At 39.8% G+C, this 15,113-nt stretch overlaps 1 protein-coding gene across 2 annotated transcripts in view; it reads left to right on the top strand.

Moving 5' to 3' along the window:
• Window positions 1–15,113, top strand: part of RPGRIP1 (RPGR interacting protein 1) — a 102,457-nt gene that overhangs the window by 40,010 nt on the left and 47,334 nt on the right. Inside the window, exons 12-21 of one of the 2 annotated variants that reach the window (XM_082384943.1) lie at window positions 315–457; window positions 2,429–2,589; window positions 3,058–3,201; window positions 3,665–3,782; window positions 5,845–6,297; window positions 6,459–6,610; window positions 7,066–7,408; window positions 8,736–8,920; window positions 9,224–9,427; window positions 9,963–10,101. In XM_082384943.1, the coding sequence (XP_082241069.1) occupies window positions 315–457; window positions 2,429–2,589; window positions 3,058–3,201; window positions 3,665–3,782; window positions 5,845–6,297; window positions 6,459–6,610; window positions 7,066–7,408; window positions 8,736–8,920; window positions 9,224–9,427; window positions 9,963–10,101 (2,042 nt within the window). The remainder of the gene's footprint in view (window positions 1–314; window positions 458–2,428; window positions 2,590–3,057; window positions 3,202–3,664; window positions 3,783–5,844; window positions 6,298–6,458; window positions 6,611–7,065; window positions 7,409–8,735; window positions 8,921–9,223; window positions 9,428–9,962; window positions 10,102–15,113) is intronic. The other variant, XM_082384944.1, reaches the window with a different exon arrangement.

Here is a 15,113-nt window from a genome sequence, read left to right as displayed (position 1 = left end):
CCTAACTAAAGAAAGCCATCATGCTGGAGAAGTTCCTTGGGAAATAGATATGACTTGCGGTGTTTGCCCAGGGGGTTATTTGAGACTTAAACAGAAGTGATACTAAGCAACTCCTCCATAGGACCCAAAAGTTCCAAGGCAGTTGGTAAGTGACAGTTACAGAGAAAGCAGGGGCAGAAAAAACATGTAGGGAAATGAATGATGAACTAGGCCCAGGAGATGCTGAAACTGTGTAATAAAGACGTCATATCACCCACCTTTGAGTGTCCCTCTGACAACTCTCCCCTCCCTCCTTACTTGCTTCCCGTTTTCAGCATGCTGGAGAGCAGTAATCAGCCTCACTGGAGCAGTGAGCAAGGAGAACAGCTACAGCAGAAAGTCTCCCAGTTGCAGGATCAGCTGGATGCTGAGCTGGAGGAGAAGAGAAAAGTCTTACTTCAGCTGTCAAGAGAGGAAGGTAGGTCAAGCCCTGAAGAGCTCTCTCAGATGAGGCATCCTCTACATCTGGTTTGGGAGAAGGGAACTTGGGCCAGCATTTCTCCAACCCCATCACTTGATCCTATTTTTGTGTGGGTCCTGGATAACTAGAATAAGAACACTGGCAGTCAGTTCAGATTCACGGTCAAGAAAGCATGACACCTACCTCACACATATACTTTTCCCTACATATTGACTTTCCATGTGAGAGAATGCCAATTCTTAATTTATATTGTTTTTAAACAGTCACTTAATTTATTGAAAGTGTTGAAAATGAATTTTTCTGCCTTTTATTCTCATCAGTCATTTTAGGGTGGTTGGGAATTGTTTTGTTTTAGCATCTGATGCCTGAAATTGAGAAGCAAATTATTGCTCTTGGTTACCACTACTATTTCCCCCTGTCTTTTTTTGTTTAATTTATTTATTTTATTTATTTATTTTTGGCATTTTTATTTATTTATTTTTGCATTGGGTCTTTGTTGATGCGCACGGGCTTTCTCTAGTTGTGGCGAGTGGGGGCTACTCTTGGTTGCGGTGCACGGGCTTCTCATTGCGGTGGCTTCTCTTATTGTGGAGCACGGGCTCTAGGCACGCGGGCTTCAGTAGTTGTGGCACGTGGGCTCAGTAGTTGTGGCTGGCAGGCTCTAGAGCGCAGGCTCAGTAGTTGTGGCTCATGGGCTTAGTTGCTCCATGGCATGTGGGATCTTCCTGGACCAGGGCTCAAACCCGTGTCCCCTGCATTGGCAGGTGGATTCTTAACCACTGAGCCACCAGGGAAGCCCTTTCCCCCTGTCTTAATTCTTGTATCACAGTAGTTATTCTGAAGATTTTTAAATACTTTTTTTTTTAAAGGAATTCCTTTATTTTTATTATTTATTTATTTTTAGCTGTGTTGGGTCTTCGTTTCTGTGCAAGGGCTTTCTCTAGTTGCGGCAAGCGGGGGCCACTCTTCATCGCGGTGCGCGGGCCTCTCACTATCGCGGCCTCTGTTGTTGAGGAGCACAGGCTCCAGACGCGCAGGCTCAGTAGCTGTGGCTCACGGGCCTAGTTGCTCCGTGGCATGTGGGATCTTCCCAGAGCAGGGCTCGAACCCGCGTCCCCTGCATTGGCAAGCTGACGCTCAACCACTGCGCCACCAGGGAAGCCCTTTCCCCCTGTCTTAATTCTTGGATCGCAGTAGTTATTCTGAAGATTTTTAAATACTGTCAAAGAGACCTTTGTGTCCCTTCTTTTTGCTAGGCTGGACCTTGATATTTAGTCTTATCAAACTTACATTTCATCATATTCTAGTATATTCACATAAAAGAGTGGAGGAAAAGAAATATGACATCAAGAAAAATAGAGTCAGGAACCATAAAAGGATAAAGCTTAGGAGCGCATGCTAAGGATCTTGTAGTATGTATGAAGTACCAGTGAAGTCTTGTGGGTAATATAATCTAACCTCCTCTGTAATGCATGATACTGAAATGATCACACTAAACGCTGATCACCTTCCTTTCCCGAAACATACATGGAAATGTCCAAATGCCCAACCTCCTTTCCTCCAGCTCAGGGTCGGAGTCAAGGTGGGTGTCACAGAGAGCCAATAGCGTAGAAGTCAGATGGAGTTGGGGAACAGTTGGGGAGATACTGCATTAAATGGTGCTGTCAAAAAGTTTGGACTATCCTAGTCAGTCAAGTGGCTCTGATTTTGTTGTGGTGGTGGTAGTTCTCCCTTCCATACTACAGTTCTGCAGGTGTTTTTTTTTTGTTTGTTTTTGGAGTCCAAATGTCAACTCAGGGTCAATAAGATAGAACCCCTTTGTAGAAATAAGAGAGAATTGTTTCTCTAAGGGCAAGTTTATAAAATGAATTAAACATTAGTGGGAAAATTTAATTCACACTTGGGCCAACTTTAATATGGTTGTTGGTAGCTACAGAGTTTCAGCTTTCTGTATTATTTTTTCCCCAGCTCAAAACAAGGATCTGAAGCTTGAAGTCACCAACCTGCTTCAGAAGCATAAACAGGAAGTGGAGGACCTCCGAAATAAAGATACAATTTCCCAATCTCCTGACTGGCAATCTGAACCAGCCACTTACCCAGCTCTATTCCAAGAGACCACTCAGATAGAGGTAAGAGCATCTTTAATCAAACAAGTCCCCTCTACAAGAGGGATTGCTGGCAAATATCCCTTGAAAAGATGAAGGGACTAGAAAACTAACTGAATAATATTTTGTCCTGATTGAGGACAATATCTGGAAGTATATGAGAAAGCTGAGAGTAGAGATAGCTTCATGAGCTCCACAGACTTTTTCCACACTGTACAGCTCATAAAATTTAGAATTTTTTTCAGATGAGGACTTACAATGATCTGCTGAAGAGCAAACAGCCATGGGAAATTGTATAACTTACTCACTGCTGCTATTGAACATGAGGAACTAGGGGAGAGAGCACTTGTAAAGTAACATAGGTCCTCTTCTACATTTTGGAGTAGATTCTACTGCTGGTATCTTACTATTACCAATGGCTACTGTAGAGAATAGTTATTACTATACCTATCATATTTATACTCCCTTTTACCGATGCTTTTTCCTCTGTAGCCCTGTGAACCAAAAAACCAAGAAGAAAAGAAACTGTCCCAGATGTTCAGTGAGTTGCAAGTATTGCATGCAGAGACCATATTGGAACTAGAAAAGACCAGAGACATGCTTATTCTGCAGCGCAAGATCAACGTGTGTTACCAGGTACAGGAAAAGATGGTAAAGGAAGGGGATAGATAAATGGGCACATGGGAACTACTTACAAGACTGGGAATGAAGCAAGACCCGAGTTTCCAGGGCTGATGCAAGGTGATATGCTGACCTATGCAAACACAGGATGTGCTGTCCTTTGAAGAACTTGAGGACTCACACATGCCCATGGCACCTTGGCAATAAAAGCCAGAAGGGGCCAGCTAATGAAAATGGCAAGTGGGAATCTTCTGGGTTCAAATTTTGCCAGTCCCAGGAAAAATACTACGCTATGGCAGTAATAGCACAACTGGTCCTGGAGGGGTCTGTGAGGAACCTAAGCCTTTTTCTAGTGGATGAATCTGCCCTGCTAAGGAGATAGTGGAGTCTCCTTTACCCAGCAAGTACCACCTTTTTATCTGGGCTCTTTGGTTCTGGGCCACTGAGATAGGAAAGTTCAGACATTATTTCATTTTAGGAGGAACTGGAGGCAATGATGACAAAAGCCGATAATGAAAATAAAGATCACAAAGAAAGACTGGAGAGGTTGAATCAACTCCTTGATCTCAAGAACAAGCGTATCAAACAGCTGGAAGGTATTTTAAGAAGCCATGGCCTTCCAATATCCGGCAAGTCTTAGTACTTTGTTCACTTCCTCTTAGGACCTGTCACAGAGCTAAATGCCCGTGCTCCCCTCTGCACCTGTCAAGAGGGCGCCCTCTATGTCTCGGTATAGGACTTATCCCTCCTATTCTTGATTATCCTATCATCTTTGTTGTTTTAAAACATGGTTAGCAGTTTCTTCTCCTGTATCATGTCAGTGTCTTTTCTCTGGAGAGTTTCAACAGGGCCCAGCAATTGCTGAATCTATTTTGAAAATAAGAGTGTATCACTGTTGGCCCTCAGGGTGGGTAACACTCTCCCTCTCTCAAGATTGTTTCCTCAAGCCAGGCCTATATTTCAGTTTTGGGGAGATAATAGAGCTACATCACTCATCTCTTGTCATCCTTTTCTGTGATTTCTCTCTAAAAGTCTCTGAATTCTTTGTTGCAGTTTGAGGATGTCTACGTAACAGGGCAGGTGGCTGGACACTTATGCAAATTTTATAATGTGATACTTCCTGTATTTAGTTCAGTCACTGTCGACCAGGATCTGGTCTCAGCCTTACATATTGAGAAAATTGGCTTTGTTATTATACCCAGTGGTGAGAGACCTGACCTGTACTAACCAAATTCACCAAAGACTGATATTTACACCTGAATGTTCATTTGTTATTTTATGAGAGTGGCTCTTTCATTGCTGCCTTGAGAATATGCTCATGGCAGCTCGTTCTTGGGGAAGCAGAATCAATAAGAAGGATACCTAGTGAGCATGGAACTAGGGAGGTGGGTCATTCAGCAGCATGATTCATGCATGCCAGGGTGAGTCAGTTAAAAGGTCCCTGCCATATAACAAAGGAAATCCTTTGGATTGAAATTCTCATGTCTTTCAGATTCAGGGTCTCTCTCCCGGGACAGTGCAGGATAAATACACTTACCTACCTCTGAAGATTTATTTGCTTTAACTTGTAGTTCTTTCATTACTGGTAAGGCTGAAGAGTTTTTCATATGTTTACCAGCTACTTAAATTATTTCTTTTGAGACTTGCCTGTTCCTGCCCTTTGCTCATTTCTCAATAGTATATTGTTAATTTGTAGAAGTTCTTTATATGCTAAGATAATTAACCTTGTGTCACGTAATGCAAAATTTTGAATATATTTTAGTTATTTATGGTAATCTTATCAATTAAGAAACTGTTCACCAGTCTCTGTATTCCACTTATTTTGGGCAGGAAGACATTCTGATGTACCCAAAATATTTTCTTCTACTACTTTAACTCTTAGAATAGGACCTTCACCATCAACACACTGTGACAACTCAGATACTCCCCGATTTGAAGCAGACTATATATCAAAGTTTCTGGTTGGTTGGACATGGGAGGTAATGCACAGATTTGGTGGACTGTCTTACATATCTTTATTTTGTATCTCATCGCCAATATTTTCAACCTCTTTTCAGTAAGTGCCCTCCCCCACTTTTCCTCCATTACTCTTTGACTTAAAGTGGATTTTTTTTTTTTTTTTTTTTTGCCTTCTTACAATGAAACCAAATTCTTAACAGAATGAAGATTCTTGTATTTGATCTGACTGGAAAAGAGGAATCATCTTAATGGGGCCCAGTGTAATGTCATAGACACCATGACTGTAACTTGCTATTTTCTCCACGGCCAATATCCCAAACTTTTGGAAATACTTGCATTTTGTGTTTCTAGTGTTTCTGTAATGGAATTAACAATTAATTCACAGGATCCTGCTGTAAGCCAAAACGATGTCATCTATAGATGAAATTGTGCCTCCAGTGTTTTCCTGAGCTTAGCATTTACTTTCCAATCACTCATGTTGTGCCTCATCTCTAAAGTTGGCATTGGATTATTTGCCCATCAGAATTCAAAGCACCTGATTGTCATTCTATTGCTTTTCTTTTTGAATCACATCGTTTCTTGAAATAGTCACAACTTGGACTTCCACCATGGTTTTTATTCTCTTTCTGTCCACCTTCCTTTACCCTAAGGAAGAATTCCCTACCCTTTAATGGATAGGCAGTTTTCTTTCCCCTCTAGAACAACTCAAAGATGTGGCTTATGGCACCAGACAGTTGTCATTATGTCTGAAACCACTGCCAGACCATGGAGATGAGGATAAAGTGGACATTTCTCCACGGCATCAGAGTGAGAATCTTTTTGAACTGCACATCCACCAGGCCTTCCTGACACCTGCTGCCCTGGCTCAGGCTGGAGACACTCAACCTACCACTTTCTGCACCTATTCTTTCTATGACTTTGAAACCCACTGCACCCCACTAGCTGTGGGGCTGCAGCCCCTCTATGACTTCACTTCCCAGTATGTGGTGGAGGCAGATTCCCTCTTCTTGCACTACCTACAAGGGACGTCAGCCCAGCTTCATCTACACCAGGCTATAGCCAGTGAGCACCATACCCTTGCAGCTGGCTGGATTTGCTTTGACAGGGTTCTAGAAACTGTGGAGAGAGTCCATGGCTCTGCCACACTTACTGGTAAGTGCTGTCAGCCTCCCACAGTTCCCGGGACTAATGTGGAATTTCCCAAAGTGTATAGTTGTCTTCTGGTGGTTTCCCATTTTATTCCTCTGCCTTTATTCTTGATCCTCACCACACCATCTGTATTCTCCATGCCTTTCATACTTTCTGCTACCCAGGAGCTGGTGGAGAAGTCTTTGGGGTGCTAGAGTACTGGATGAGGCTGCGCTTCCCCATAAGATCCAGCCTACAAGCGTACAATAAGCGAAAGAAAGCCCAGGCGTACCTGTCAGCCAATGTGCTTGGAGCCTGGGAGGCCCAGGAGGATGAGGTGAGAAAAAGGATGTGCCCATGCATCTCAAAGGAGACTCAGCCAAGCAGCTCATGAGAACAGCTCAGTATTCCACTCTCAATAGGTACTTGTTGAATGTGAATGAAAGAGAAAAACTGTCACACCACAACTAGTCCAGATACTTCCCTTGGTCAAGCTTGAGTTTGAAATGAATTCATGCCCTTGGAGCTAGCTACCTCTCCCTGCTGTGAACAAAATGCCTTCTCTGTTCCAAACTCTAAGATGAGGCCTGAGTGCCAGCCTCTCCCTCAGATAATTATCTGCCAGAGTCAATTTGCAGGCAGGTGAAAGTCATTGATTAGGCTTCTCTGTGACCCAGTCAGGATTCAGCAATTCTTTAGGTCATAGTTCTTCCTCATTAAGGGTGCTGGGCTTCACCTGCACGACTCTCTCAGCCTGCCCTTTTCCTCAATCCAAGACCAACATCTTTTCAGCCCAGATCGGAGACCAGGAAGCATCAGAATGAGCTGCGGGTGGAAGTCATCCGATGCTGCGGCCTCCAGAGTCGATGGCTGGGAGCCCAACCCAGTCCATACGCCATGTATCGCTTCTTTACCTTTTCTGACCACGACACCGCCGTCATTCCAGCCAGTAACAATCCCTACTTCAGAGACCAGGCTCGATTCCCAGTGCTTGTGACTTCTGACCTGGATCAGTATCTGAGGCAGGAGGCACTGTCTGTGTACGTTTTTGATGATGAAGACTCAGAGCCTGGCTTGTACCTTGGCCGCGTCCAAGTGCCCTTGCTTCCTCTTGCACAAAACAAATCCATTAAAGGTGGGAGTTCAAGGTTATTACCTCTATATGCTCTCTGCCCAGTGTTGTCTCCCTGTCCTAATTCTACTTTTCTTTGATTACTTGCTTGGAACAGTTTCTCTTAAAACCTGCTGAAAGGATTTGAGAATATTGTCAAGAGTGAGAGAGTAGAAGACTTAAAGCCTCACTAATCATATAGAAACATTGGCTTCTTTTGCTTCTTTTCAGCAACAGAAGCAAGGTTCCCAAGGGGGTAGACCCACCAATCTGAAGTCCATACCTCTGTGTCTGAACCAACATTTTCCATCTCTATAGTGCTTCCCAGTATTTGTCTTTACTCAAGGCCTATTATTTCTTAGCACATGACTAGATATTAGATTATAAGCTATGTCCTTAACATTCCCCCGTAATTCTCTCGCTCCTTTTAAACTTTAGACCCAAATTAGTCTTCCATGCCACACATGACAAATTTCTTGGATTTTTTTCCCCCCCATATGGAGCTGAACTCCATACCACCTTATCATATGTTCATAGCCAGGGTTGTACGGTACACCAGAGAAGGGTCATCTCTCCGGTTGCAGTCCTGGGAGGGTGAGGCAGCAATGTCCGTGCTCTCGTTAGGAAGTGTGAATGGGTGTAGCCAGGATCAGCCATGTTTAACAAGCTTTTGGATGTTCCAGGAAGTGTGTGAGGCCTTCCTCCTCCCAATACCACAAGTGCTAAAAAAAAGAAAGAAAGAAAGAAAGAAAACGAAAAAGGCTGACATTTCTGCTCACAACTCGTCCTTTGCCAAAGAGACGCAATGTGAGACATCTGTTAAATTATCAGTGTTACAAATCAGAAGTCTGACATTTGGAAAAAGCCATTTTGCTTAAGTTTTCTTTGCTTTTGTTATTTTAAAAATATGGACCACTTGGGTGTAGATAATGGTTTTCTTAGTATGCCTAAGGCATAGCAACCATTTGGTAATAGTAATAAGAATGTGCTCTTGAAAAAAAAAAAGAAAAAGAATGTGCTCTTGTTTATTGGCTGGGTGACTGACGACAAGCAAGCTATATCTCTCTGTACATCTTTTGACTATCCCTTCCTGAACCTGGAGATACCCATTTTCCCCTATAAATATTCTAAGTGAATATTGGAAGTAAATATTGTGAGTGAGTATAAATATTCACTGATATTTTATGTTACTTCTGAGTGTATTGTCATCATGATTACTTGGTGGATGTTAATTAATTACAAACAAAATATGGTGAAATTCAAACTGGGGAGGTAATAGATAAGGTGCTGTTAAACGCTCACTTGCCTATTTCATGTGATTGGATCTTATTAATGTCTGTGTGTCTCTCAGGTGATTTTAACCTCACGGACCCTGGGGGGAAACCCAATGGATCTGTTCAGGTGCAACTGGATTGGAAGTCTTGCTATCTACCTCCGGAGAGTTTTCCAAAACCAGAAGCTCCGAGTGAGGAGAAGGACACCAAGGACAGTTTAGATACCTCAACTGAAGAGGAAGAAGCTTCCTTTCCTCCCCAGGTAGCAGATCTCCACCAATCCTGTAGAGCAAATTTGATTTGAGGAAGACAGTATTAAAATTGGGGTAAAAGAAATTCCTTCTGTGAATGTCATGTGTTCTGCAAATTTAATCTGCATCATTCATAATGCCATGAGACTATGGATGGAGCAAAATCCTGGGCTTTATTGTGGGGAGGGAAGAGATGGCATCTCTCAGCTTTACGGCAGGAGAGAAATGAAGTCTGATGCTAGCTCACAAATCCCTTTCTTGAGTATCAAGGCTGTTAAACTATCACCTTGTAAGGCTCTGATCCTTCTCTTTAGGACCAGATGGTATCTATTGAGATTCCCATTGAAGCTGGCCAGTATCAAGCTAAGCGAAAACCTCCTCAGGTGGGAGAAAGAAAGGAAAGGGAACAGCGGGTTACAGGTTACTCAAGAAGAAAACATGGCAAAAGAACAGGCATTCAAGGAAAGAACAGAATGGAGTATCTTAGTCATAACATCTTAAATGGAAATACACTACAGGTAAGGCCTTAGAAACCCTGAAGAACTAATATATGGGTTGTAGTGTCCCCAAATATATTATTCTCAGAGGTAGAAGCAGAAGTAGGCACACAAGCGATATTCATGGCTTTTTGTGGCAAGCATGTGTTTCCACAAACGTAAATAGTTTAATAAACCTCTGGACTGTTCATTTCAATGTAATTTAATTCAACAGATTGTGGACTCTGTAATTTATGCTTAGAACTTTAGTACGACAGTCCTAACCAGGCCACTTCAACTGTAATCAAAATAAAGAACAGGTATTTATTGAACACCTACTATGTACTTGATACTGCCTTTTCTTCATAGGAAACTGGATTAAAGTTACTATGTAGCCTAAAATACCTATACACACATATATATGAGATTATAAATATATATTATATGACTATAATTATATATAATTCATTATTATTTATATTGTATCAATTACATCAATTATATATTATGCAATATTAATTATATTAAATTATTATAATTACACAATATACTTATATATAGTTATTTGAATCTGAAGCAGGTGAACTACACTGAATGGAAATTCTCAGGGCTTAAGATCTCCACAGAGGATGGTTTAAAAAATCAGCAAAAGGAAGAGGAAATGACATCATCCCATTCAGCACAGATACTAAAGGAAGCCCTACATCCTGTGAATGGTATTGTCTTTTTAAAACCTGATTTTCCTATGTAATCATTGGATTATTTTATCAAGCTGGTTATTTACTTTCTTCTTTCATCTTTCATTGCTAAACTTTTCCTGAAAAATTAGTACTGGAGATCCTAGGCTCGGTTTGATGTTACAAGAGTGCTGGTTAGGCCAACCAAGCTGTAATTCTGAAAGAAAGTAGCTGTCTATGTATTTAAAGCTAGCTAGCTAGCCACTTTAGCTAGCAAGCATAAAATGTTAATTCACTTCCTGGTCTCCTGACTTACGGTTACAAAGAAATAAGAGGAAAAAGGTGATTGGCTCATTTGTGATATGAATCCAAATTTCTTCTAAAATAAGGCAAAGCTTTTGTGTTACAATGAAAAGAAGGTTATGATTTCAGGTTATAATAATGGCAAACTAGGTAATTCAGACCAACTTTCCCATTGATGACAACTGAAAAGCTAAAGTTAATATATTTCTTAAAAACGTTAACGTGCCAATAATTAAGGAGGGAGGAATCACCTAGCCGAGATCAGAGAGATGATTGGAGCTCAGAGAGGTCAGCTGGAATTACTTCAGCCTGGGGACATTCCTGGTCTGGAGGAAGCAGTGGAGAGACAGAACCACGCTTTCGATGGTCTTTTGGGGTGGAGAAATGGGATACAGTCTGAATCTCGTTTCTGCCCAGCATAGGCAGGTGTCTGCCCAGAGCAGAATTTCCCACTTTGGTCTGGCACCCTGATGGCAGCACTGTTCTGAGCCTCTTATCCTCTGAGAGGCAGAACTGTGCTTTGAGCACTTTCAGGCTAGAGAGACAAGAGCTGACCTGAAACCCACTAGGACTCCAGACATTGGAGTTATCAGCCACAACCTGCATTAACAGCTGTGTTTACTAACTTCATGAAGATAAAAGCTGAACTTTAAAATTTTAGCAAGGAACTGGGGCTTTGAAAATTGATACTATAAGTTTTTAAAAGCATTTTTTTTTTACATGTCTCTTTTTAAGCATTTTGTTTTAAAATAATTTCAAAATTATATAAGAGCTACATGAATAAGACAAAAAATTTCACATAAAACCTTCATTCAAATTCATCAACTTTTAATACTTTTCCACATTTTGCTTTATCATTTTTTTCCTGAAGCAGTTGAGAATAATTTGCAAATATCATTCCTCCTTACTGCTGTATATTTCAGTTAGGAAAAGGATATTATATAACGACAGTACAACTATCAAGTTTGCAAACGTAACATGGATAGGTTATTACCCAATGTCCAGTCCATTTTTCAGATTTTGTCAATTGTCTCAGTAATGTTCATTATAGCAGGCTTGCCTCACCCCCCTTATCTAATCTGGGATCATACATTGCATTCAGTCATGTCCCCTTAGTTTCCTTTAATCTGGAACAGTTCCTTATCTTTTCTTTGTTTTTCATGATATTGACATTTTTGATGAGTATAGATGAGCTGTTCTGTAGAGAGTGCCTCCATTTGGGTTTGTTTGATGTTTGTTTGTTGTTAGATTCAGGTTATGAATTTTTTTACAGGAATACCACGGAAGTGATATTGTATCCTTTTTCACTGCATCACATTAGGAGGTACGTGATGTCAGTTTGTGCCATTATTGGTGATGTTAACTTTGATCACTTGGCCAAGAAAGCATCTGCCACATTTTCCATCAAAAAGTTATCATTTTTCCCTTTGTAATTATTAAGTAATCTATGAGAAAATATTTTGAGTCCATATAAATATCTTATTCTTCCTCAGATTTCACCTAATAATTTTGGCATCCATTTATGTTTATGTGTGGATTTTTTTTGCCTGTATCAATTACAAAATGTTTGCAAAATACATTGCAAATTTGAAAATGAATCAATAGAAATGATAGAACTGCTAAATACAGAAATTTATGAGGGAAATAGATGGGTTAAAAGCAGATTAGACACAACTAAAATGAGAAAAATGGAAAATATCCAGAATAAAGCACAGAGAGACGGCAAGATGGAAAATGCTAAAGAGGAGAAAAGAGAGAAAATGAGGAGGTCTAAGCTACACTTAATTAAATCTAGAAGAAGATAAAGAAGGGGGACACAGGCAATATTGAAAGTGATAATGACTTAGAGTTTTCCAGAACTAAATAAAAGGTATTAATATTCAATGAAATGAAACTCAAGCAGGATAAGTAAAAATGAATCAAAATCTAGATCTATCATAGTAAAATTGCAGAAAATAAAATCAAAGTGAAAATACCAAAAGTATCCATTTAAAAGAAAGACAGTCATGGGTGCATCAGTAAGATGGACAATGACATACCAAGAGTGACAACTGTAGTCAGAAACCAGTGGCAAGATAATTTCAGTGTGCTAAAAGAAAATAACTAAGTACCAATCAAGAATTCTCTACACAACGAAAAGATCCTTCAGAATTAAAACACAATAGACATTTAAAGACAAATCAAAATGGAGAGTTTGCTCCAAAGCTACATTTTAAAGAAAACTTATAGTTTTTTTCTTTAGGCTGAAGGAAAATTATCCCAGAAGGAAACACAAAGATGCAACAAGGAATGAAAAGCAAAGAATATAGGTTAATTTTAAATGACTGTGTAAAGCAAAAATATTAGCTTGTGGGTTTAAAATATATTCATAACTTAAATAAATAATCTAATGGGTTCATTGGTGACCTCCAAAAAGATATATTCATATCCTAAACCTCAGAATCTGTAAATGTTACTTATTTGAAAAAAGCCTTTGCAGGTGTAATTAAAGATCTTGAGATGAGATTATCTTGGATTATCTGAGTAGACTCTAAATCCAATGAAAGTGTTCTTATTAGAGACACAGGCAGATGAGGAGGAAGCAACATGACCATATAGTCAGAGATTGAAGTGATGTGGCCACAAGCTGAGGAATGCCTGAAGCTCCCAGAAGCTGGAAAAGACAAGGAAAAAGGGAAAAGACAGATTGTCTTCTGGAGCCTTTGGAGTGAGCATGGATTTGATTGTGGATGTCTAGCCTCCAGACCTGTGAGAGAATGAATTTCTGGTTGTTTTTTTCTTTTTTTAATGAAAGCTTTTACCTTTATTTCTTTTCAAATACTTAAGATACAGACATTCCATCCATAACAAGGTTAAGTGACTTGTACATGTACATGTTTTATGTAAGACAGAAGCACAACCAAGGCTAACATCTGACCCGGTAGCTAACATCACTGAGAGAGCTCATATGAAGTTCACCAAAACCTTGAAGACCTATTACTTTATTGTAGAATGAATGACCCTACAGAAAAGAGAAAAGGGACATAAAGGATAAAATGAGGTGGTCCTATATTCAATAAAATGTAGGAGAAGACAAAAAAGGGGACAGAGGCAATATTTAAAGTGATATATATATAATTCATATCTTCATTCAAAAAATGAAGTCATGAAAAGAAGGTCTGTTTTTTCTGGGATCTCAACTGTCACTCTCAATAGTCAGTTGTGGGTTGCTTTCTTTGTTTTGTTTCAGCAGATTCTGGATTTGAACATCAGATTCATCTTTAATCTGAGTGTCCAGATCGGGGCAATTTTTATAGGTTTACAACATAGTGACTCACAATAGTAAAAGGTTATACTCAATTTAGTTATTATAAAATATGACTATGTTCCCTGTGATGTAAAATATATTCTTGTAGCTTATTTATAAGATTTAAATGCTTTTTATATAAATCATTCTGACCACTGTGAGGTGATACCTCAGTGTGGTTTTGATTTGCATTTCTCTAATAATTAGTGATGTTGAGCATCTTTTCATGTGCCTGTTGGCCATCTGTATGTCTTCTTTGGAGAAATGTCTGTTTAGGTCTTTTGCCCATTTAAAACAAAAAGTTTATTTATTTATTTATTTTGGCTGCGCTGGGTCTTGTTGCGGCACGCAGGATCTCTAGTTGTGGCATGCGGACTTCTTAGTTGTGGCATGCGGACTCTTAGTTGCGGCATACATGCGGGATCTAGTTCGCCGACCAGGGATCAAACCCGGTCGATCCCTGGTCCAGGAACCAGGGATTGACTGGGTTCCGCTTGCATTGGGAGCACAGAGTCTCACCCACTGGACCACCAGGGAAGTCCCTTCTGCCCATTTTTTGATTGTGTTGTTTGGTTTTCTGATATTGAGTTCTATGAGCTGTTTCTGTATTTTGGATATTAATCCCTTATCCATCACATCATTTTGTAAATATTTTCTCCCATTCAGTAGGTTGTCTTTTCATTTTCCTGATGGTTTCCTTTGCTATGCAAAATCTTTTAAGTTTGATTAGATCTCATTTGTATCTTTTTTGCTTATATTTCTTTTGCCTTGGGAGACTGATCTAAAAAAAGTATTGCTTTGATTTATGTAAGAGGATGTTTTACCTAAGTTCTCTTCTAGGAGTTTTATAGTGTCATGTCTTAAATGCAGGTCTTTAAACCATTTTGAGTTTATTTTTGTGTATGATATGAGGGAGTGTTCTAATTTCATTGATATATGTGTAGCTGTCCAGCTTTCCCAACACCACTTGTTGAAGCGACTATCTTTTCTCCATTGTATATTCTTACCTCCTTTGTCATAGATTAATTGAATGTAGTTGTGTGGGTTTATTTTTGAGCTCTCTATTCTGTTCCATTGGTCTATATGTCTGTTTCTGTGCCAGTACCACACTGGTTTGATTACTGTAGTTTTGTAGTATTGTCTGAAGTGTGGAAGGGTTCTGCCTCCAGCTTTGTTCTTTTTCCAGAGGATTACTTTGGCAATTCTCGGTCTTTTGTGGTTCTATATAAATTTTAGGATTATTTGTTCTAGTTCTGTCAAAAATGTCATGGGTGTATTGGTAGGGATTACATTAAATCTGTAGATTGCTTTGGGTAGTATGGCCATTTCAACAATATTAATTCTTCCAATCCAAGATCATGGAATATCTTTCCATTTCTTGAATCATCTTCAGTTTCCTTTATCAGTGTTTTATAGTTTGCAGCATATAGATATTTAACCTCCTTGGTTAAGTTTATTCCTA

This window comes from Balaenoptera borealis (assembly GCF_965194805.1).
Source record: "Balaenoptera borealis genome assembly, chromosome: 3".
NCBI classification, from domain to species: Eukaryota; Metazoa; Chordata; class Mammalia; order Artiodactyla; family Balaenopteridae; genus Balaenoptera; species Balaenoptera borealis.
The sequence above is the reverse complement of the archived record's forward strand: the minus strand, read 5'-3'. Positions and strand labels throughout refer to the sequence as shown.